Below are 22,767 nucleotides of genomic sequence, written 5' to 3' on the forward strand. Positions count from 1 at the left end.
ATACAGGTTCTTGCATAAATATGGTTATTTTCTTTTTTTAATAAGATATACATGTGAAAGTATAATGCAGTTCTGACACTAACTACCTTAGGCCAAACCTCACAGTTAAGGGCTTAGTCCTCTGTGAAACTGCTCTCACTTCAGACAAGTTCATGGTCTCCAGGTCAACTTTATTCCTGACAAAATGGCTACAGATTTGGGATTCCCACTGCCCCGTCAAATTCAGTAATTTGCTAGAGTAATTCAGAGAACTCAGGAAAGCACCATACTTATAATCACAGTTTTGTTAGAGCAAAAGGATAAAAATCAGGGCCAGTCAACAGAAGAGACACGTGGGCGAGGTCTGGGAGGGTCCCACACACAAGGCTTCCGTGCTGTCTCCCATGGAGCCAGGGGCATCACCCTCTTGGCCCATGGATGTGCTTTACCAGCCTGAGCTTTTGTGTCCAGAGTTTTATTATGCAGACATAAGTAACTGAATCATTGAGTTGAACTCAATTTCTCCTCACCAGAGGTTGAGAGGATATCATGCAGCTTAAAACCCCAACCATTTAAACACGTGGTTGGTCTTTGTGGTATAATCATCCCCCTCCTTAAGATATCTTCTTAGCATAAATTCACACATAGTCCAGAAGGGCCACCATGAATAAATCACGGAGATATTCTCATCATCACTCAGGAAATTTCAGGGCTCAGAGGCTGCCTCCTAGGAATCAGGGGAAAAGACCAGCCACATTCTTTATTATACAACACAGACTTTTAGAGTTTATTCTAAAAAATGGCCTTCATGGTGAACTTGTTCATGCACCATCAGGATGTACTAACTGAATCTGAAGGTGCCTAGTCATTGGATGAGCTGCCAGTATTGGAATAGCAGCAACTGCAGAATCCCACAGCAGTTAACACCAATGTTAAAGTTTTCTGAGAAAATCTGTAAATACTTAGCGGGTATGAAGAGATATGCCTTCAGGTGTATATAAAACAAGTAAATATAAATAAACCTAAAATAACATTTTATTGTAGTTATATGAATTTACCTGAACACTTGACTATGAAAATCTTAATTGCCCAGTGTTGATTCATAACTTTTCATACATTGAATATATGAATTTGAGTAGAGCAGTTGATTATAGGAGTTTGGATATATGCATACTAGTTTGGCTTCCCAGGGTTATCAAGTTATCAGTTCTTAAGATTTGATTACAAAAGAATATTCTGTTCATTTTGAAGATACTTTTAAATGAATTTTCTCAATATTTTCAAATCCATGAGAACCACAGTAGATAAACATCTAGCTAAATGTTCTCATTTTCAATTGCAGTTATGTGCATGTAATACACATTTAAGCAGGAGAGATTTTTGAGGTCACTTCTGAGATTAGTCCAGATATTTCAGACAAAGTGCCAGAGTTGCTCATTCACACAGCTGTAAATCAGAACCAACCAACATTTCCCACATGCTTTCAAAATGAGTTCTTTAATCTGTCAACAGTGCACCTTTCAACAACACAATATAGTAATTGTGAAGGTTGTTGAAAGCTACTTTATCTGCACATTCATAATTCAGATGAATGAGGTGATAAGTCCTCTGATTGCTACTTTAAGCCTGCTCGTGCTTTGTATTCATTTCAACCTGAAGGTAGCAATCAGAACAGATATAGATACAAAAATATAATCAGAAGTCAGGAGTTTGATTTTTCCATGTGTCATACTCAGTGTTGAGCTACTAAAAGTTTTAACACCCTAATTGTGAAGTCATTTATTTTCTTCCAGTATTCCTCAGGAACCATAAATTGCTTCAAGATGCCAGCCGTTTATTTAGCCTTAAAACACTTCAGATATTTCTGTCTTTCCATCCCCCATGATTGTTTGGCGTTAATTGCCCTCAAAAATGATCTTAGTGGAGAAGGCAGGGGAATGCTCATCTGGCAGTTCACTGGTAGCATTAAGGATTTTAATTGTACTAGATAAACATGACAGGCAATTATTGAATGTTGTTACACATTAGAAAATTAAAATGGAACGCTAAGCATTATACTCTCTTGCAGTTTTATCTTTATCTCAGTGCCTAATTTGTATCTTTCAGCAGTTTAATAGATTTTCATTTGAGAAATGTTTTTTGCAATACTCTATTGGAAGATCAGACATAAAAATTTTACATCTGCTTACTTAATAATACAATGGAATCAGTCTGCAGTCAGACATGATACATTTCACCAGTGCCATCGTACTTCAATAGATAAAATGGTAAGAAAGGATTTCCACTTGTCTGTTAGTCTGTGAAGCAGTGACATGAAAGGTCATGTGATTCTACTTTCAACTACAATTACTGAATGACGAAAGGTTAGAGGTTAACTTTTGCAGTCATTTTGATGTTTAGCAAGGTAGAAAATGCAGTTCTTCTAGAAATATTTCAGTAACTTATTACCTTTGAAAATATTAGTGTCCTTTTATCAAAGCTATCGATAATACTTGGAAATAGTTGGGGATTTTTTTAAAATTCATTATGCTTTTCTATTTGGTCATAGATGTCTTTGATTTGGAGATGACTCACTTTGATTCTATTACTATTCTAAACGATTACTATGAAACCCAAATTATTACTGACACTATCAGGAGTTACAGTTTTAAGTATCTCGTACTGTTGTAGATAAATTCATTTACTGGCTATGCTGATTGAAAAAGAGAATGTGATTTGAAAGTTATTTTCACTTGAAATAGTGAAGTGGGCTTGTTTCCCCACCTCAAACCATAAGTAAAGTCAAAGTAGAAGGTTTAAGTAGATCATGGCAATCTATTTGAAGAATAGTTACGCTTTTCAAAATTTTTGTAAACACCCTTGTAAAGTACATTTTCAGTTCTTTTTGGAGCTTTCCTCTGGATTATTACCATTACTCCAGAAGCGTCCTTCGGTATCAGAAATACATTCAAAACTCAACATTAGATCTTCTTTCTGTCTTCAGTGTTTCACAGCTGGCAAAGCCCCAACTGGCACATCTGCCCCCTTGAAGATTCTCTGAGACTTAATCCCCACTTTTGAGAATCCTGCTCTTCACACTGAATTCATGGTCTCATCTTTCAAAAAAAGTCTCCTTTTATACTTCACTTACAGTTTGCTCGTATATAATGTGCATACCCTCGGAGGCATCAGATTCACTCCTAGGAATAAGCCCAACAGAAATGCATACACATGTTCACTGGAAGACGTGTTCTAGAATGTTCATAGCGGTACAGTTAATGGTGGTTTGACAAGGAAAAATACCCAAAACTCACCAACAATAGAATGAATTAATAAACCATAATACGGTCACACAATAGAATACTCTGCATCAATTAGAATGAACAGTCTTCAGCCACATTCAACAGTGTGGATGCATCTCACGTCACACTGTAGAGTGAAAGAAGGCTAGCGTGTGTGGGCATGTACTGTATTCCATTTACATAAAATTTTTTTTAAGTAGAACAATTCTAGATTGTGGGCAATCGGGGTAATTGAAGAGGTAGTGATTGGAAGCCAACGCAAAAGAAGGTCCTGGAGTATGGTTTCATGGGTGTGTTTGGTGAACTTTATACTTTTGAAAGATGCACTTTTGTGTATGGAGACTACAGTAAGTTTAAAATAGGGGATATATATCTTTGACAAAAATATAGGAGATAAAATATAGAAAAAGATGCCCCAAATCTACTTTTCACCCAGATTTTACTTGTTCTTCCTGTGTCTTACAACAGAGTTTCCTAATTTCAGTCCTACACACACACACACACACAAATGAGTACAAGTAAAACTGGTGAAATTTGAATAGACTGAATAGATTGTATGAATCTCAGTATCTGGGTTGAAATTACACTATAGTGACCATTGTAGGAAACTGGGGAAAGTATACAAAGGACTTGTTTATATTATTTCTTGCAATTGTACGTGAATCTACAATTACCTTGATCAGAAATTTTTCAATTAAAAGAAAGAGGGCGTGCTGAATAAACACAAGAAAATATATCAATTTCGAAAAATCAGACACTAACCTAAGTGAACTGTAACATGATGTCTATGGTTGCCAAAAACCTGTACTTTAAAGATGTGTTCCAGGTAATTTATAAAGCAAGGCTAGGAAATACTATGCAGTAAATTTGAAGTATAGTCAGTTTACAATGTGTCAGTTTCTGGTGTACAGCATAATGCTTCCAATAAAAGAATGACCAAACCTGCTAAAAGAAAAAAAACAGGAATATATGTATAGGAACATACATATATTCATTTTTATATTCTTTTTCACCATAAGTTACTACAAAATATTCAATGTAGTTCCCTGTGCTATACAGTATGAACTTGTTTATTTTATATGTATTAGTTAGTGTCTGTAAATCTCAATCTCCCAATTTATCCCTTTCCACCCCCTTCTCCCTCTGGTAACCATAAGTTTGTTTTCTATGTCTGTGAGTCTGTTTCTGTTTTATAAATAAGTTCATCTTCTTTTTTTTTTTTAGATTCCACATATAAGTGATATAATACGGTATTTTTTTCTCTTTCTGGCTTACTTTACTTAGAATGATGTTCTCCAGGTCCATCCATGTTGCTGCAAATGGCATTATTTTACTCTTTTTTAAGGCTGAATAATATTCCTTTGTATAAATATACTACAAGTTCTTTATCCTGTCATCTGTTGATAGGCATACAGGTTGTGTCCATGTCTTGGCTATTGTAAGTAGTGCTGCTGTGAAAATTGGAGTACATGTATCTTTTTGAATTAAGGTTCCCTCTGGATATATGCCCAGGAGTGGGATTGTTGGAGTACATGGTAAGTCTATTTTTAGTTTTTTAAGGAATCTCCATACTGTTTCTCATAACGGCTGAACCAAACTACATTCTGACCAATAGTGTAAGAGGGTTCCGTTTTCTCCAGACCCTGTCCAGTATTTATTATTGTTTGTGGACTTTTGAATGATGGTCATTCTGACTGGTGTGAGGTGATACCTCATTGTAGTTTTGATTTGCATTTCTCTGATAACTAGCGATACTGAGCATTTTTGCATGTACCTATTGGCCTTTTGTATGTCTTCATTGGAGAACTGCTTGTTTAGGTCTTCTGCCCATTTTCAGATTGGGTTTTTTTTCTTATTAAGTTGTATGAGCTGTTTGTATATTCTGGAGATTAAGCCCTTGTCAGTCTCATCTTTTGCAAATATTTTCTCCTATTCCGTAGGTTGTCTTTTTGTTTTGCTTATGGTTTCCTTTGCTATGAAAAGTTTTTAAGTTTAATAATGTCCCATTTGTTAATTTTTGCTTTTATTTCTATTGCCTCGGTAGACTGCCCTTGGAGAACATTGCTGGGATTTATGTCAGATAATGTTTTGCCTATGGTTTCTTCTAAGCAGTTTATAGTGTTTTGTATTCTGTTTAAGTCTTTATGCCATTTTGAGTTTATTTTTGTGTATGATGTGAAGGAGTATTCTAATTTCAGTGATTTACATGCAGCTGTCCAGTTTTCCCAGCACCATTTAATGAAGAGATTGTCTTTACTTCGTTGTATGTTCTTGCCTCCTTTGTCAAAGATTAATTGACCAAAAGTTTGTGGGTTTATTTCTGGGCTCTCTATCCGAAAAAAAATAATCTTTTCCACAAATTGACCTGGGATAACTTGATAATCACATACAAAAGAATAAAGTTAATGTTTGATTTCATTTTATGAAATGTTCAAAATAGGTGAATTCTTAAAGATATAAAATAAACTAATGGTTGCCAGAGGGCAGGGGAGGGGAAAATGGGAAGTGACTGATAATAGGTTTAGGGTTTCTCTCTGTGATAAAGAAAATGTTCTGAAGTTAGATGGTGGTGATGGTTGCAAAACTCAGTGAATATATTTAAGAGCAAAACATGAGCTGACTTCTATAGTATGTAAATTATGTCTCAATAAATTAAAAAAAACTACTTAGAGATACCAGTATAAATTGTTTACATTATAATCATTTTCCAAATCGAATCATTGATGTTGATGTAAAATGGTAAGAGCAGAGTGTTTCCTTATGTCAAGAACAACCCCTCCCCACAGTCAGAGCATTACAGAAGCCAACATTTGACTCTTGACCAAAGGAATTTTGCTTTTTTCACATACATGCCTTGAGAATGATAGAGATAAATTGATACTGTGAAATGCCAGGTTGGTAGTGAGGGACTGGTCAAGGAAAATGCTCCCATTTCTCAAAACAAATCTGTAGACTATTAAGTTAATTGACTGTGTGATTTGATGGAATGAGTACTGGACTAAACCTCAGAAAACCTGTCTCCATCTCTTACTATGTGACCTTGCACTTGTCAGTCATCTCTGTATTTGTTTTCTTATCTGTCCAGTAGAACATCAATATCTGCCCCAAACATTTATGATATTTTCAAGAGAACCAAATGAATACAAGATGTGAAGGCACTTTGAAATTGACAGCACTGTATAAAAATATGAGGCATTATTTATTTATCATCTTTCATTTTTCTTCATCAGACTTGATTTTCAATCAAGGGGAAACATAAGGTGCTAAGTTAAATGGTTCCTTTTGAATATTGATTGAGACGGTCTGGCTTTCTTCTTGAGGAAGAATGCTATGTGGACTCAGACACTTGAACTTGTGTGACATTAACAGATAAGACTTTGTAGAAACTTATGATTTTTTTTTTTACTGTATCATTCTGGCAGCATAAGAATGATATGGCAGCAGACAGGTTATTGTCAATTAAACACGAGCTGTCAGAAAGTCAGAAATGTTGAAGTATGGTGAGCGTGAATCCTAAGCAGATCACATGGCAGCCGCTCAACTGTTATTTTAACAGAGTCGCTGTATGTATGTCATCTTCCTACAGAATTTTATTTGAGTCCCTAACGACGGAGACATCCCTGCATTTGCATGCTGCTGTCAAGTCAGACTTGGACCTTGTAAATGAGCTGGGGTGGTGGGTGGTGGTAGGCGAGTGACATGTGGAGGAGATGGCTCTTGTCTCATTTTCCTCACTCAGGTTACATTGAAGAGGCCTGCATCATCCCCTGCCCCTCAGACTGCAAGCTCAGCGAGTGGTCCAACTGGTCTCGCTGCAGTAAGTCCTGTGGGAGTGGCGTGAAGGTCCGGTCTAAATGGCTGCGAGAAAAACCTTATAATGGAGGAAGGCCGTGCCCCAAACTGGACCACGTCAACCAGGTATCTTCTACCATTGGGAATATTTTGAAGTATTTTTTACATGCACAGTGATCTGATTTTTTTTTTATCCAAAATGGAGAATAATAAATAATAACCCCTGAAGAAGAAATTTGACCCATTTTGTCTTTACAATGCCTGAGTAAATTATTAAAATCCCAAATCAGATACATGATCTCTATTCTCACGAGATTTAGTCTCCTGCATATATATGCATATTAAATATAGTTCAATGGAAGTAAAAATGAAATCTACCTTTGAAATAATGTCAAGGTATTTAATCCGTTATAAAATTGTACAACAATTTATCTACAGGGAGCAAGATTGTGTCATTCTTGTAGATGCCCTAGACTCTCAGAAAGACACCTCAGTCACCAACTACATAAATTAAAATCAAAGAAAATAGATGAGCTGGGGTCTAAGAGTGGGAAATATATTCTGTACATTTATTTAAATTTGTTTGCTATAAAATATGTAAAGAAAGAAATACAAAGATGGCATCAAAGTAACCTTATATTATCTGTCCATTTGGTCATTGGCCTTTTCAGTCTTACTTGGAACTTTCTTTGACTTCAGATGCATACTTTGTTAGCTGCTGTTCATAGTTGTTGCTCGTGTTCCGTTGGAAATAAAAAGTGAAAGATCTAATGGAGGGAATTGGGACTAATTTAATGTAATATAAGATGCATTAGACAATTATTACCATGTTTAGCCTCCATGTGATTTAACAAAGAGTGAAATTTCATACAGTATGTGTAGATGTTAGGATGTATGTTGAAACTCAGGTCACAAATGAGCCAAGTCATATGTGTGAACCTGCCTTAAATATGTAGATATATTTCATACACACATAGATTGTCTAATTTTGATCTTCAGACACACTGTTTACCCATATACACACTTGCCTTTCCAAATTAACCCAGATGTATTCATCACAACAAAAGTAAATTATAGAGAAAATAAAAATAACTTTTGAATAAAAGGATTGAGGACCAAGAAAATGGAGAATTAAATTGCACAGAAAGTACTCTGAAAAAATGTTTTTTCCCCCAAGTAAAATTGCTGAACTTGCCCTTAGGCATAACTGAAGGTGACTCTCATACTGCTCTCCTGCCATCTGCTGGTGACTGGGTGTCTCTGTCCTGGTGAATATCTCCAAAGGAGAAAATTCATGACCCTGATGAGACAGAATAAGTGAAATGTAATGTTTCTAATACAAAAGAATATTTTTCTACAAGTTTTTAAATCTTGAAATGTCAATAATAAATTTAAATTTTAATAAATTTTTATCCATGGTTGCAATAAATTCTACATATTTTCTTTCCTTTAGTGTGTATATGTGTATGTCTACAGCCAGTCAGAATTTAAATTAAAATGAGCTATGTTTACCTCAGCATTTTTTAAACAGTGAATTTGAAAAAGTTCAAATTGATTGTCGCAAGTTGTCTTTGCTATAAAAATTCTGTTAACCTAAGCCATGCCTCTGTCACTCTGATTTAATCTAATGCAGAGTATGATAAGGACATCTGAATACTTGTTATCAGCCTACTACTAGTGGCATATTGAGACGTTAACAGCTGAAAAATCAAAGCTAAAACAAGAAATAGTAGATTCCTGAGTCTCTGAGCATAAATACTCTACATTTTAAAAATACAAACTTCTAGGGATCAATTTGTTAGTAAAATGTGAGGAAAGTAAAGAATATGCAAAGGTCTGTGTAAATGTTGAAAACCATAAATCATACAGATTTTTACTACAGTTACGCATTCCCCAAGAAATAATCAGCGGTACTGTGCCTTAAATGATCTCTGAGGTTCCACTTTCCAACTGAGGCACATCCTCATTTCCTAAGAAATACAAGTGGATGGATTGATTAAGATCACCATATTAATCAGTTGGTCAATCAGTCTATAGATAGTCCGTTCACACTTTGAACCACAAGATATTTACAGTCATATGTCAGTTCTCTATGATACGTATTCGGAGGTTTACCCAGATTTCTGAGATTTCTTCATCCTGCCCATCTAATCCTTTCCTTGACTGTGCTGTTTGCAATACGCACTTGTGCATATCAATTTAAAAAAAATTTTTTTTGGTTGGGGGGAGGTAATTAGGTTTGTTTATTTATTTATTTTTAGAGGAAGTGCTGGGTTGGAACCCAGGACCTCATGTATGCTAAGCATGTGCTCTGCCACTTAAGCTATACCCTCCCCACTGTGTCTCTTAATTTTAAACAACAGTAAAGTTGGTTTTTCTCTTTCAAGAGCTAAGAAAAATGGCCTTATCATTTACCCTAAAAAAAGGCTTTTATCTATGGATAACATTTGACACTTAGAACATGAGTTCTTCTCATTGAGTATACTGACATTTTTACTTCTTTGTTTCTCTCCTTTTGCTTCATCCCTGTTGAACACTACTCCAGGCCCAGGTAAGAACTTTTAAACTTCATGCTTCATAATAGAGTGCTGCGGTTTCTTCTTTTTCACTCCTGACTCTCTTCCTGCTATTTCTTTTATCTTTTACAGGGAAAAACGTCATATTTTCTGTAACATTTATCTTCTGCAGCTGTTCCCTTTTTTTTCCCTAGCATGTTCCATGTGTTTTCTCATTTTAACATCAGGGTGCAGGCGTAGGGGGAACGAGCTTCACGTCACCGGCCTGGAAAAGGCAGTGAGGCCTCCTGTTCATGGTCTCCTGCTCCTCAGAGGGAGAGGAGAAGGGGCAGGTGGGCTGCAGGTGGCGGCAGGTGGGCACTCTGAGCTGGTGTGTATTCACTCCTGTGTCAGAGACTAAAATGAGAGCCATCAAAGGATTAGGAAAGATGGTGTTTCTCCTTCAGTTTTTCCTTCTCTGCAAGTTGCCGGGCACTGTTTCAGCCGGTGGTATTTAGTCCTGTTTTAATACAACACCCAGAGCGAAGGTGATCACTGTGGCAATCAGTGTAGATTCTTACTCTAACAGTGCATTTTTTTTATTCCTAGCTGGAGTAGGTCAGCTTTATTCACTTTGCTTGGGTGTTTAGTCCACTAAAATTTGCCCAATAGGATGGCTCCAAAGGAGTATTTAACACTATAATTTCTGAAATTAAAGAGTTATATAAAACTTTCCTGTACTATTTGTGTGTGTGTGTAGGAAATAGGGTTGAATTATCATAGATTTTGAAATGATTTTAAAAGACACTTTTCTATGGTTGAGTCAGCTCTGTTGCAGTGGATTTTGATCTGTTTTTTCCATCCATCTGGTTATTCTTTCTCATTGAAGAAAGAGCATAACTGGTTCATTGTGCTAAAGATCCTGAAACCAGCCACACCACCCTAAACCTGGGCTGCAAGCCCTTGTGGGCGCTGGAGCACAGACAGCTTGCGTTGTTCCACGTGGCCCTCGTTGCCTTGGTCTGTAGCTGTGTAATATGAGACCAACTTCAGACCTTGCTTCCAAGCCCTAAATGAATAAGGGTTAATTAGTTTTAAGATGGCTCTCTTTCATATTAATTATCTTTGAATTTAGTTTCATATATGGAATAGAAAAAATGTAAATTCTTATTGGCATACATATTTATTTGGCAAACAAGCCAAATTGTGTGTATTTGAAAACAGCTACTTGTGTATGCGTAGGTAAGTCATCAGTTCGTTTATTCATTCATTCATCTTAGTCAACAAATCTCTGTAGAATGCCTGACCCATGAGCACCTGGGGCTAAATACCAAAGTCACACAGAGCTGTGAACCAGACGTGTGGCCCAGGAAGTTACAGTACTGTGTGGTGAGGGCCAGTCCAGGGAAGGGCAGAGTATGTGTGACGTGATCGGTGAGGACAGATCTACAACCACCGTGCGATGAAGGAGCAGCAGCACACAGCGCAGCCGGCCCTGCCCTTTACTGCTAGAACTCTCCAGAGATTTTCTACATTCCCCTTTTAGAATAATGAACAATAAAGGAGAGGCTTGAGAGTAGCTAAACAAGACTATCGTGATTGCTGTGATGGGAAGTGTTCGCACTCGCCGTGGTCGGGTTCCGTGGGGGGAGGTCGCTGAGCACTGTGTGTGTTTCAGGTGTATGAGGTCGTCCCTTGCCACAGCGACTGCAACCAGTACATATGGGTCACGGAGCCGTGGAGCGTCTGCAAGGTGACCTTCGTGAACATGCGGGACAACTGTGGAGAGGGCGTGCAGACCCGGAAAGTGAGGTGAGGCCAAGCCTGATGGCACAGGCACCACCCAGTTTCACAGGGGCCGGCATGGGCTTGCCCTCCTCCCCAGTCTCCTGGATAAGATTGTCTCCAGTTTTATTTTTAGGGAGTCTGTGTTCATGGGAGGCTCTGAGGGGATCTGCTCCCTGCAGCAGTTTATGCTACTCAGCCTTCTGATTCAGGAAGCTTTGCTTCAAGGTGTTTTTCAGGGGAAAGAGCTGCATATTGAATGACAGATGACTCAGTGCAGATTTTCCAGCTCTAGTAACCTTTTTCTTAATTTCAAATATAGTTCTAACTGTATTTTAGTGACAATCCTTTATAAACTCTTGCCCCTTTATGTCAAACTGGCTAACTTGAGAAAAGTCTCACCTGTTCCCTGAAACCTTTGTAAAAACCCCCAGCTGGCTCGTGCCACTCTGTGGCCACGCCATCCAGTAGGGTAACCACTAGCCATGTGTGGCTATTTCTCTTTAAATCTAAACTAATTAAAATTAAATAAAATGTGTCTCCTCAGTCACACTAGACACATTCGAAGTGCTCAATAGCCAGAGGTGGCTAGTGGCTGTTCTGTGAGACGGCACAGTTTCTCTGTCATCATAGAAAAAGTTCTGTGGAGCAGCCTTGTCTGTAATACCCCACATACCCCTCATTGCTTTGAAAGACCCTTTCTACATCTCTGTCACCTTCATTAAATCCTGTGAGTTTCTCCAGACCGAGACCCTGTCATATACATAGAAATTCCCTAAAACCCAATACAGGTGTAATACTCATTATATTTTCCCTACAGCATCTGTGTATGATCTTTAAGGGTTTTGGAACCTGGGAGACAAGTGTATGAGGCTTTATTATCTCCGCTTGACAGAGTACATTCATAAGTACTAAGTAATGTACCAAGAACGCACATCTAGTAAAGTGACAGAGATGGCACTGAGACCCAAGTCTCTAGTCACTCTTTAACTGTTAACACCTTCTTCTAACTCTGCTGAGTGACACACCATAGAGACAAATAGGAAAACATCCAAAATGTGACAGCTCCTGTTGTGAAGAATCCCATTTTCACTCATGACCTAACGTTCCATGAATGTAAGATTCTTAATCTGTCTCAATAGGAAAGTAGAACAAGTTAGCATTTGTATGATAAAACCTTGGCACACTATGTAAAACTTTGCCTCCAACAAAAATAATCTGTTTCTTTTTTCAAAAGCCCACCTGAACTCTCAAGTTACTTTTTAAGGAACTTGAAAAGATGAATGGGGTGGGGGACAGGTTAATGAGTTGATAGGGAAACAGGGAAGAAAAAGAGAGATTCTGTTTTCTACCAATTTTCTTCCAAATTTAAAATTTCCCTTTCAAATTTAAAAGTATTTTCCTTATATTAAAAATTTTATCAGAGTGGTTTTTTGTTAGTAAAAAATAATAATAAAGAATTACTGTTACTTCAGCTTTTTTCGGCAGCTATCGATGTGTATATTGCTTCTTTTTGCTCAGTGAATATAAATTCTCGACATTTCTAAACATGTCTTAAACAAAGTAACTTTTCAGGTCGATTTGTTTTTTTCAGTAAACTTTTTCAACGCAGACAGAGAAAGGAGAAGATCAGTGTTGACTGGCGTCTCTGACCCTGCAGGGACGTTCCTTTACTGGCCGGGTGGTACACCTCCCAGGCCTTTTCCTCTGCTGATTGAGGTCGACTGTCCTGCTAGGGGCAGGCACTCGGTGACATTTCAGGACAGATGAGCTCTCTTCCAGAGAGCAGGTTTCAGTGTATGTGCTCTCATTCTTTCTCTTTTACGGTGGAATGGCATATCAAAGACTGCGTGATACAAGTGGTTCGCCCTGGTGGTTGGGAATATTTTTTCACTGATCTTTTTTTAGAATTGCCAGCACCTGCTGATAATAAAAACCAGACAGATGTGGTTACTCCTGTTGTTGCTTTTGCTATTCTCTGCAGATAATGCACACCTTAATGCCACATCTGTGGTAACCCTTAGGCCCTACCTTTGGCCTCCAACTTGGTTCTACACCCTGTTTTCTAATGTAGTTGTTTTCTCACAGCGTAATTCCTTCTCCTATGTAGAGGAGAAAGGCCAAGAATTTGAAGAAAGCAAATGACCTTAAAGTGCTTTCCTTTTGGCTCAAAACTTGATTGATCCAAATATTTATTCTGTACTCTGTAGTGATAAAATAAACTCATTAGTAGCAAATTAAATAAAATGTAAATAATCTGAATGTCAACATAAAGGATTTTTTAGCCATTGTGGCACACTCAAATGATGGAACTCATAGTCATTAAAAGTTTTATCTTAGAAAAACAGTTAATAACATGAGAAGATGTTCCTAATGTATTGTTGATATTTTTCTTAAATGGTACAAATAGTTGATAAAGTTTGCTCCTATTTAAGGAAATAAAAACATAGGTTTAAATATAATAGTCTGTTAAGAGTGGTTATCTCCAATAGAATTAAGTGAATTTTTAAAAATTTCTTCTTATTTTCCTGAAGTGAATCTATTATCTGTATAAAAATAGAAGGAGGAGAAAAGCTTTGAAAATGAAGTTTTATGTACATAACTACTTAATAAAGAACATCTGTCCTTAATTCAGGATCAATAGATAATTTTGCAAGGTAATCCTTGGATATCATGTCGGTGCCTAACTTGAATGCAGTCTTTTCTTAGCAGCAAATCCAGCTTTGGAGACTGAACTGTCCTGTCTGCTCCATTTTCTCTCAGAGCTGCTGTCAACAGAATGTTTTAGAAATGCCACTGAAGCTAGACCTTTTTCCTGGGAAACTAAAATTCTCCCAAAGAAATTTATTATTAATTTTTTTCCTTCAACAATGAAATTAAATAAGTATCTACCTTTGCATATTTTGATTACTTTTTCATATATTTATTCAATATACCAAAAAAAATGCAGAGGTGTGTATTAGGGTGTATATTTTTTCAGGCTGCATCCCAGTTAAGACATGACCAATAGCATCATTTTCCTGTCTTTGAATGCATCCCGCTGGAAAACCACATTTCTATTAAAATCAGCAGCGCTGTATAGAAAGGTGATCTTACAGAGTAGATTTGTGAAAATGCAACGTCCCTACTGATTGTAAATCCCGGAGAAGAGTTGAGACTCCAGGGATAATTGGTAATGTAATTCAATCAGTTGTTTATAAAACATGGCCATGGGTTTGAGAGGCTTAAGAGCACAAGCCTTCCTTTTCATCTTCCACAGTGCACTTCTCTTCCCAAACCCACTAGTTTAGTTGACCCTCTCTGAGTTACAGATGAGGGCACAAGTTTTTCTATTCTGTTAGTAAAGTACCTGGAGACATTATTAACTACGTAAAAGTGAAGTCTGATACTAGCCACATTAATTAGATTCCCAAGAGATGAGTAAAGGGCACTTTATGTCTGCTTACAATAGAATGAAATGTAATAAAATGTTTGAATTTGTTTTGTTAAAAAGAAAACTAATAAAAAAGGTCAAGATATAGAAAGATCCCAACAACCACGTTTAGAGAATTTGTGCTATTACTATTATGATTGTCTCCTCACTTCTGGCTTTCTTTTAAGGTTATCAGTAGGCAGGAGGCTAAAATTCCTTTTTAACTGACAAAACAGTGTGATAAACGCCATCAGTTGCTTTCAAAACCACTTAATGAAACCTCTCCCTAGGAGAGTTCAGTGTGCCTTGTCTTCCATCATACATGGATCTATCCACTCCATGGAAATCTACCATTCCCCTCCAAAGGGAAAAAAAAAACCCCAGTACATTCCAAAATTGCAACCCCTCTATGAATATCTTTGGACCACTTCTCATTAGTTTCTGCATCATATATGGGTATAAATGACCCTCTACTTGCAGAAGAAGACATACAGCATTTACATGCACAGAGTGTACACACAGTGACTGTAACTTTAAAAGATTATAATGATACATACAAGCATAGATTTTTAAATCATACTGAAGCTCTGTCACTATTTATGGGAGGCCAAGATCCTTTTATGTCTTTATGTTTGGTGAATTTTACTCATAAAATGCAAAGCTTCCCATCCCCTAGCCCCATGGTGATGTCTTAAGAAAAACTAAACATCTTATGGGTTGGCCATTGTTCTGATTGTCATGGTTTCTTCACTGATAGATGTGTTTTTTTCTAGATGCATGCAGAACACAGCGGATGGCCCTTCTGAGCATGTAGAGGACTACCTCTGTGACCCAGAAGAGATGCCCCTGGGCTCTAGAGAGTGCAAATTACCATGTCCTGAGGATTGTGTGATATCCGAATGGGGCCCATGGACCCGATGCACTTTGGTGAGACGATTAATCATTTTTTAATATAGAGTTTGCTCAGTTCCTTACCACTAAAGCTTCAAAGATAATATTAAGAAAATAACAATTTGGGTACTAAATGAGTTACCAAATTAGTTACCAGAGCAAGGTGTGTTGTTGGCTACTTCATTCTTTTCTGGCTGCCATTTAAAAGTCAGCAATGTTTTGAACACACTAAAACAGTTTGCGCTCTTGCAGGCAGGCTTTCTGCTCTTCCACCACCCTCCTAAGCCCAGCGCAAGATGCCTTTAGATGGCTTATGAATACACAGCATGCTAAAAGCTGCAGTGGGGATAATGATTCCCTCCGGGTAAGGGGGAAAGAGTGACGCACTAGTAAAGGTACCTTAACGGTGTCAGGTTATTATCGTCCCTTGCTTTTTGCCCAATCCATTTTATTTAAATTGTAGAAATAGTCTTTCAGACCGTGGGGGTACAGCAGCAGGAGTATTGACATGAAAACGCAAAAGATCCTGGTAAGAACGGGAGTGGAAAGGAGAAAGCTGTGCATCAGTGAATCTCTTTCCACACACTGACTCTGAGTCTCTTTGGCCCTGCAGAGCCAGCTGGGAATTTCCAATCCCACAAAGCTTCTAGAGTTCAGCAGCCCACAGGCGCACTTCCATGGGACCCTGGCGAGAGAGGCACGTGAAACAGAACTGGCTGCTGATGTGGGAAATGTGGCTTATCCCTGGCCACTTCTGTAAAGCTATACACTTAAAAATGGCATCAAAAGCACAGGATAAAAATGTATCTTATGTGGAATTAATTTGCCAAAATACAATATAGGACAGATGCATGTTTTCAAAGAGAAATTAATTTTGTGGTTCAGTGTTAACATTATTAGACATGCTGATTAGCAGCCAGCAGATACAGCAGGGACCAAACAAGGCCGGCAGGTGACTTGGATTCAGGTTAAATTATAGTAACAGTAAAGAATCAGCTGCCTCGCAAGGGCTTGCAGATAATTTTCCATTTGCATTCCACAGTGTCAAGTCTGAGTCACTCTTTCTGCTCTTAGTAACCAAGTGTTTTCCGAACAAGACTGTACCAGTAGAGTGGCAAGCCCGTCTTCTTAAGGAGTGCTAGGTTGTGTTCGTGTGCATGTATGTGTGCGCATTAGGGAGTAAGGGTCACTAATAGCTAGTTATTTAAAGTCATCCTTAAAACAGTTTTTCAGGTCTGAGGAACTATTGTTAGACAGGTAGGTAGATAGATACATTAATTTATTATAACGTCTACATTAGCGATCTGTAATAATGATCACTTGTGTGTGGGTGCTGTGATGTATCCATTTTTTTACCTTTTTTTAATTGAAGTATCGTCAGTTTACAAGGTTTTGTTAGTTTCTGGTGTACAGTATAGTGGTTCAGCTATCTATGTTCCTTTTCATACTCTTTTTCATTATAAGCCATTACAAGGTATTGAACATAGTTCCGTGTGTTATACAGTAGGTCCTTGTTATTAATCTACTTTATATATAGTAATATCTACAAATCCCAAACTCCCAATTTAGCCCTCCATCCCACCCCTTCTCCCTTACCAGTGACTTATCTATCCATAGTTGACAGACTCTTTTTGTCACCGTTTTATTGAGAAATAATTGATAGACATCCCTCTGTATTAAAGGCAGATAGCATGATGGTTTTATTTACATACGTTATGAAATGATTAACATAATAGGTTCACCTAGCATCCGTCTTCTCAAATAGGTACAATAAAAATAAAGAAGAAAGGAAACAAATTTTTCTGCTTTTGGTGGGAACTGTTAAGATTTACTGTCGTAACAGCTTTCCTGTCGCACAGCAGTGTGAGCTACAGTCAGGTTGTACATTACATCTCTACTACTTATTACAACCAACTGGAACTTTGTAGCCTTTGACCACTTTCCTCCACTTCTCCCTCCTCCCTGCCCCCGTCTCTGGAACCACGAGTTTGATCCTTTTCTATGAGTTTTGTTTTGTTTTAGATTCCATGTGTAAGCGAGATCACAGAGTATTTGTCTTTCTCTGTCTTATCTCATGTAGCACAATGCCTTCCAGGTCCATGTGTGTTGTCACAAGTTGAAGGAACCCTCATTTTTTATGTCTGAATAATATTCTGTTGTATAATTGTATTACAACTTGACCCATTCGTCCATCGATGGACACTGAGGCTGTCTCCATGTCTCGGCTGTTGTAAATAGTGCTGCTGTGGACGTGGGGTGCAGATTTCTTTTTGAGTTAGGTAGACTCTTAAACACTGTCGACCAAAGAAAAAAAACACACAAAAGCTGCAAGTTAAGTTTTATTCGGGGATCTTACTGAGGACTGAAGCCTGGGAGAGAGCCTCTCAGCTCTGAGGAACTGCTCCAAAGAAGAGGTAAGGGAGGAACCAGGATAACTAGGAAGTTTTTGCTGGAAAAAAAAAAAACATGTAGCCGGACATCAAAAGATTACTGCTGATGACAAAAAACAGACATCTCAAGTTAATGATTTGAGTTCTCTCCTATATATAGGAAGATACAGGCATCTGGGCTCACTGAAATTGTTAGGTTTGTATCTTAACTATCTTGGTTCAGTGTCCACAGCACAGACTGCTTCCTGTTTTTCTCCATCCTGATTTTCCCTCAGGGCACACGACGTGGGTGGCTGCAGTGGCTGATGGCTTGATCCTTGTAGAACTGGAAAGGCGGGCAGCATTCCCCGTCCACAGTGTCCTATAGTTAGATGGAGCATCAGAAACTTGTCCAGCACCCTGATTTTATAGATGAAGAAACTGAGCTGTGATGGAATTGTTTAAGCTAGCCAGTGGCCCACCCCTTCTAACTCCTGCTCCAGTGCTCTCCCTAATACATTAGCTCTTCTGTGGCTGAGTATTCACCTTTCTGATGAGTTGTTATTCTTTGTCAGCCTTGCAATCAAAGCAGTTTCCGGCAAAGGTCAGCTGATCCCATCAGACAACCTGCTGATGAAGGAAGAGCCTGCCCCAATGCTGTTGAGAAGGAACCCTGTAACCTGAACAAAAACTGCTTCCACTATGATTATAATGTAACAGGTACGTGAATTGTCATTTCCTCCTGGAGTTAAAGGTCAGATCCCGTGTCTGTCAGTTCAGCAGCATTCCCGGAAGTGTTGCCCTTCTCCCGTCTGCGTGCCTTCTGGACCTGCTGCTTCCTCTCCCAGAAATAATCCTGTGTTAAATGACAGAAATATTTATGTCTTTTTTTTTAATAAACATCAAGATAATGGGAATGAAAACATCACACAAACATTAGCTCTTGAAGCAGATTGTGAATAGTCTAAGTGCCTATTTAAGACACCCTCCCACTTAGGAAGGTGCAAGTAAAAGATGTATTGTCCCCATGGGTATCACTTTTATTGAAAGATGTCTTTCTTCTTCAGAAGATGTTTAATCGCTGTGAATACTGGGATAGCAATTTTTTCTGTAGGGGCAGTTCATAAGCATGATTAGTCTGATGTAAAAACATCAGTGATCTTAAGCTTGCCAAAATATGTAGAAAATATAAATATTTCAGTATTATCAAAGATGAAAAAAGATAGATAAGGGTTTTTTTTTTTTAAGGAAAAAGGCTCATTCTAAATTCCATTTTTTTCCCTAAACCCTCATCTCATACCATCAAGGCATATGCTTTAGGAAAGGCAAGTTTCTTGGTTTATATGACTTAGGACAACACTGAAGCTTATTTTGGAATTTTTCCCAAGTGATTTTCACATTGAAATACACTCCAGAAATTGTACAATGACATGTAGCAGTCAGGTTGGCTTTTCGTCGCTTTCAGTTTTTCTCTTCAATTTCCTTTAATGACACAATGAAATCACAGTTCTCTGGGACATGTTATGTTGCCCTGGAAAGAAAGAGGAAAGAATTATTTTGCCAAAGACAGAAAATAAGTGAAATAAATATGGCCACAGTGATTTTGAAATAAATTTAAGTGTACATTTTAAAACATTCTAAGTATGAACAGTAAGTGAAATACAGTGTTTTATTTGAATACAGCTACCCAAAGTACCAGCCATTAAAATTATGATTATTTTGCTAAAACAAAAACATTGAAAACTTTTACTTTCATAAGGGAAAAATGACCTTTGATATGCAGGCCAGACCATGTTTACAGCATCACCAAACGGCCAGCTGTCAAGCTTGACAAGCAGGCATCTGCCTTCAGGAATGATCCCTGCAGCCGTGTGCAACCCCAGCAATGCCGTTTGACTCCTGATACGCTCAAAGCCGAGACCCATATGCTCTGCATGTGGGATGATTGATTGTGGAGCTTAGGAAGCAGTTGTGAATTAAATATGGGATTCAGGTCATCCGAGTTTCCTTTGAAATCTGTTTCCTATGTAGCCTTCTGTGCTGATGGGCTCCCTTCCTTTCAGACTGGAGTACGTGTCAGCTGAGTGAGAAGGCAGTTTGTGGAAATGGCATGAAAACAAGGATGTTGGATTGTGTTCGAAGTGATGGCAAGTCGGTTAACCTGAAGTACTGTGAAGAGGTAAGGGGATGCTGGGTTAGATCTTTGTGAGTAAATTCTTTCCAAATCATTTCAACTCATGCCGAGCCAAGTGACCGGTGCGTTGTGCAGCTCGTTGCCAGCAGATGTTTTCCGCGCTATTCAGAGGCTGCTATGCACCCTCTTGAAAAGAGACATTGCCCAACACTACTGATTTCTACACATAATTTCCTGTATTTTGTTCTGCTTGGAGCCTAAAGGTATGCTAATTAGCCTATTCTGAAAGAAATGCTTGGGGAACAATAAGTAATCAAGGTGCATAGAGGCAATAAATCTTAATCAGACTACTCACCATCTTTTGTAATTTCACATGAATTTTGTGTTGCCTGGGACACCTGCCAAGAGCCATCAGTTACTCTCTCTGTTGCAAAACATTGATCGCATGTGGTTTGGTAGCAGATTTTGATATTAGGATCTAATACCCAGCTGTGAATGTATGACTCAGGTCTGGATAAGAGGGAGCTTGAAACTCAAACAAAGGAAGGGAGTCTTAAGGTACAGAGTGCCTTTAGGTACAGAGAACTGTAGCTGTTAATTCTCCGATTTACAAAAGTAACGCCCCCAGTAGTTTCATACTCACCCGACAGTATGAAGATGTCGGATCATATTTCATCAGCTGTGACCTAAGCAAATCTGAGAAAACATAGCTGTTGGCCTGCCTTAGTATTCATGAAGCTGCTCTTCAAGTTGTAATTATTTTGTCTGATTCCCAGACCAAAAGGGCACACCTCTTCCTGACAGGTTTTGACTCCTGCACCTGAGGCCCACTGGGTTAAACAGGAACCAAGATAAGCAGCAGGCTCTATAAATTTGGACATACGGGGAAGAACTTAACCTCATCAGGGTTCAGTAGACAGATGACCACAGCTTCTGTCTACACATCCTGGGGGTTAGTATCTGCCCACAGTAAACTGTTCCAACTCCTAAGGGAAAACCCAAGATGGAACTATTTTAATCCATTTGATGTCCTTATCATGTGGACCTAACTTAACTCTCTATATCTCTGTCGATGGGAACAGAACTCCCAAATGTGCTGGAAGCATGCTGTTTGTAGTTAATCAATTCCTCTCACTATCATCTTATAACTTAGTTATTGCTTTAGATTTAATTAGAAATTTCATACCTGAATCAATTTGGTTTTGAAATTAATAACATTAAAGTTAATGTGGTCATTATAAAAATAATATTATTACAGTCATATACAGGTTGGAGAGCTTTCTGTGATCTACTTCTAGTTGGTTATTATGTCTCTTTTTTTTTTTTTTTTTGCAAATGCACTTGTAAATGCCCTCCTGGGTCAGAACGAAATAAGGATGAATAGCTCAGAGCTTTCTGAAAGCTAAACCCAAATTATACAAGACTAGTTTTTAAATATTTCATATGACTACAGGACAAAGCTATAAATAGGGCCTTTTATTTCTTAAATGAAATGTAAGTACCTATAATTTAAATTATCCAGGAGCCTAGATAAATTTACTTTTATGGACAAATATGATCATATTTGAATACTGCAATGACAATTAGGGATTCAAATCATAACATTTTATCAAACACTGTCTTCAGGAAGAACAGTGCTACTCTCTGCAGGAAATGGATTAAACAACTCATATCTCATTTTATCCGTCCCTATGGAAGCAGCAGAATCAAATAATAGCCCTGAGAAAAGCTGGCTATCTTTTTGACAATAGATTGATTGCGTACCTACTAATTCACGTGCAAACCCTGCATTCAGTGCAACAGCAGTAGCTAAGTCTCGCTGTTTCTCTAACCGCCAGAAAGAAAGATGGCATTACTACCCAACAAAGAGGAAAATTAGGGTTAAACCCATCCAGCATTTCTGTAGTACTTTTGTCTTTGATGTTTGTCAGACACTAACTCACATGATGACTAGTAATTGGTTTCTCCTTTTCTGTTCTTTGATCCCTGAATATATGTTTGGATTAATGATTGATAGACAGACAGACAGACAGAAAATGCAATAAATGTAAGGGGGACAGTAGCATGGGGGAAACTGTCTTGCCACAGGACACCCAGAATATCTGTAAACAGACATCCTTTTTAATTCTCTAGTAAAATAAGCCAGTAGTAGTTGAAGCATGATTCAGACCCTTTTTCTATGAAACTTACTATCTACCTTAAATGTAACACATCATTTTTATCATGTCACCTTAAGAGTCCTATTGCCAATCTCCAGTGACTTTTAAGTGATTTTATGAGTCTTAGATTAAGTGATATGATGAAAGTTTTCACACCAAGTACTCAGCTTTGCCAGGTATCACTGGTGGAAATATAAGGGGAGTGCCAGCAGAGGGATGTGGTACAGAGATCATCTCTCAGTAAATAACTTAGAGCCAAGAGCTATACTTGAACCACAACATAACATTTCAGGGAAAGTTTCTTTTGCCATTTTCTGCTATATAAATTAGACACCATAAACTTATCTTTCAGGCAGAAATAAAAAAGGTCTTGAAAATGCCCAAGGAGTACCAATGTAAAAAGTGTCATTTTCCTAACAAGATCTTATTTTTTTCTATTTCAATGCTACTTTGTTAAAATGTTTGCATAC

The 22,767-nt window shown here is 38.0% G+C and overlaps 1 protein-coding gene and 1 long non-coding RNA gene across 8 annotated transcripts in view; one reads left to right on the forward strand and one right to left on the reverse strand.

The window, feature by feature from the left end:
- The window catches only part of THSD7A (thrombospondin type 1 domain containing 7A), a 557,221-nt gene that overhangs the window by 512,537 nt on the left and 21,917 nt on the right, over positions 1–22,767 (forward strand). For all 7 annotated transcript variants that reach the window (XM_074367426.1, XM_074367427.1, XM_074367422.1 and 4 more), the window contains 5 exons: positions 7,000–7,178; positions 11,226–11,359; positions 15,518–15,671; positions 18,580–18,724; positions 20,068–20,183. In XM_074367426.1, coding sequence (XP_074223527.1) covers positions 7,000–7,178; positions 11,226–11,359; positions 15,518–15,671; positions 18,580–18,724; positions 20,068–20,183 — 728 coding nt within the window. The remainder of the gene's footprint in view (positions 1–6,999; positions 7,179–11,225; positions 11,360–15,517; positions 15,672–18,579; positions 18,725–20,067; positions 20,184–22,767) is intronic.
- Positions 17,957–18,687, reverse strand: LOC141578164 (uncharacterized). The gene is made up of 2 exons (XR_012508190.1): positions 18,551–18,687; positions 17,957–18,386 (listed from the first exon to the last, which is right to left on the reverse strand). It is a non-coding gene; the product is annotated as an uncharacterized LOC141578164 (long non-coding RNA).

The sequence above is a fragment of the Camelus bactrianus genome, chromosome 7 (assembly GCF_048773025.1).
Source record: "Camelus bactrianus isolate YW-2024 breed Bactrian camel chromosome 7, ASM4877302v1, whole genome shotgun sequence".
Taxonomy (NCBI): domain Eukaryota; kingdom Metazoa; phylum Chordata; class Mammalia; order Artiodactyla; family Camelidae; genus Camelus; species Camelus bactrianus.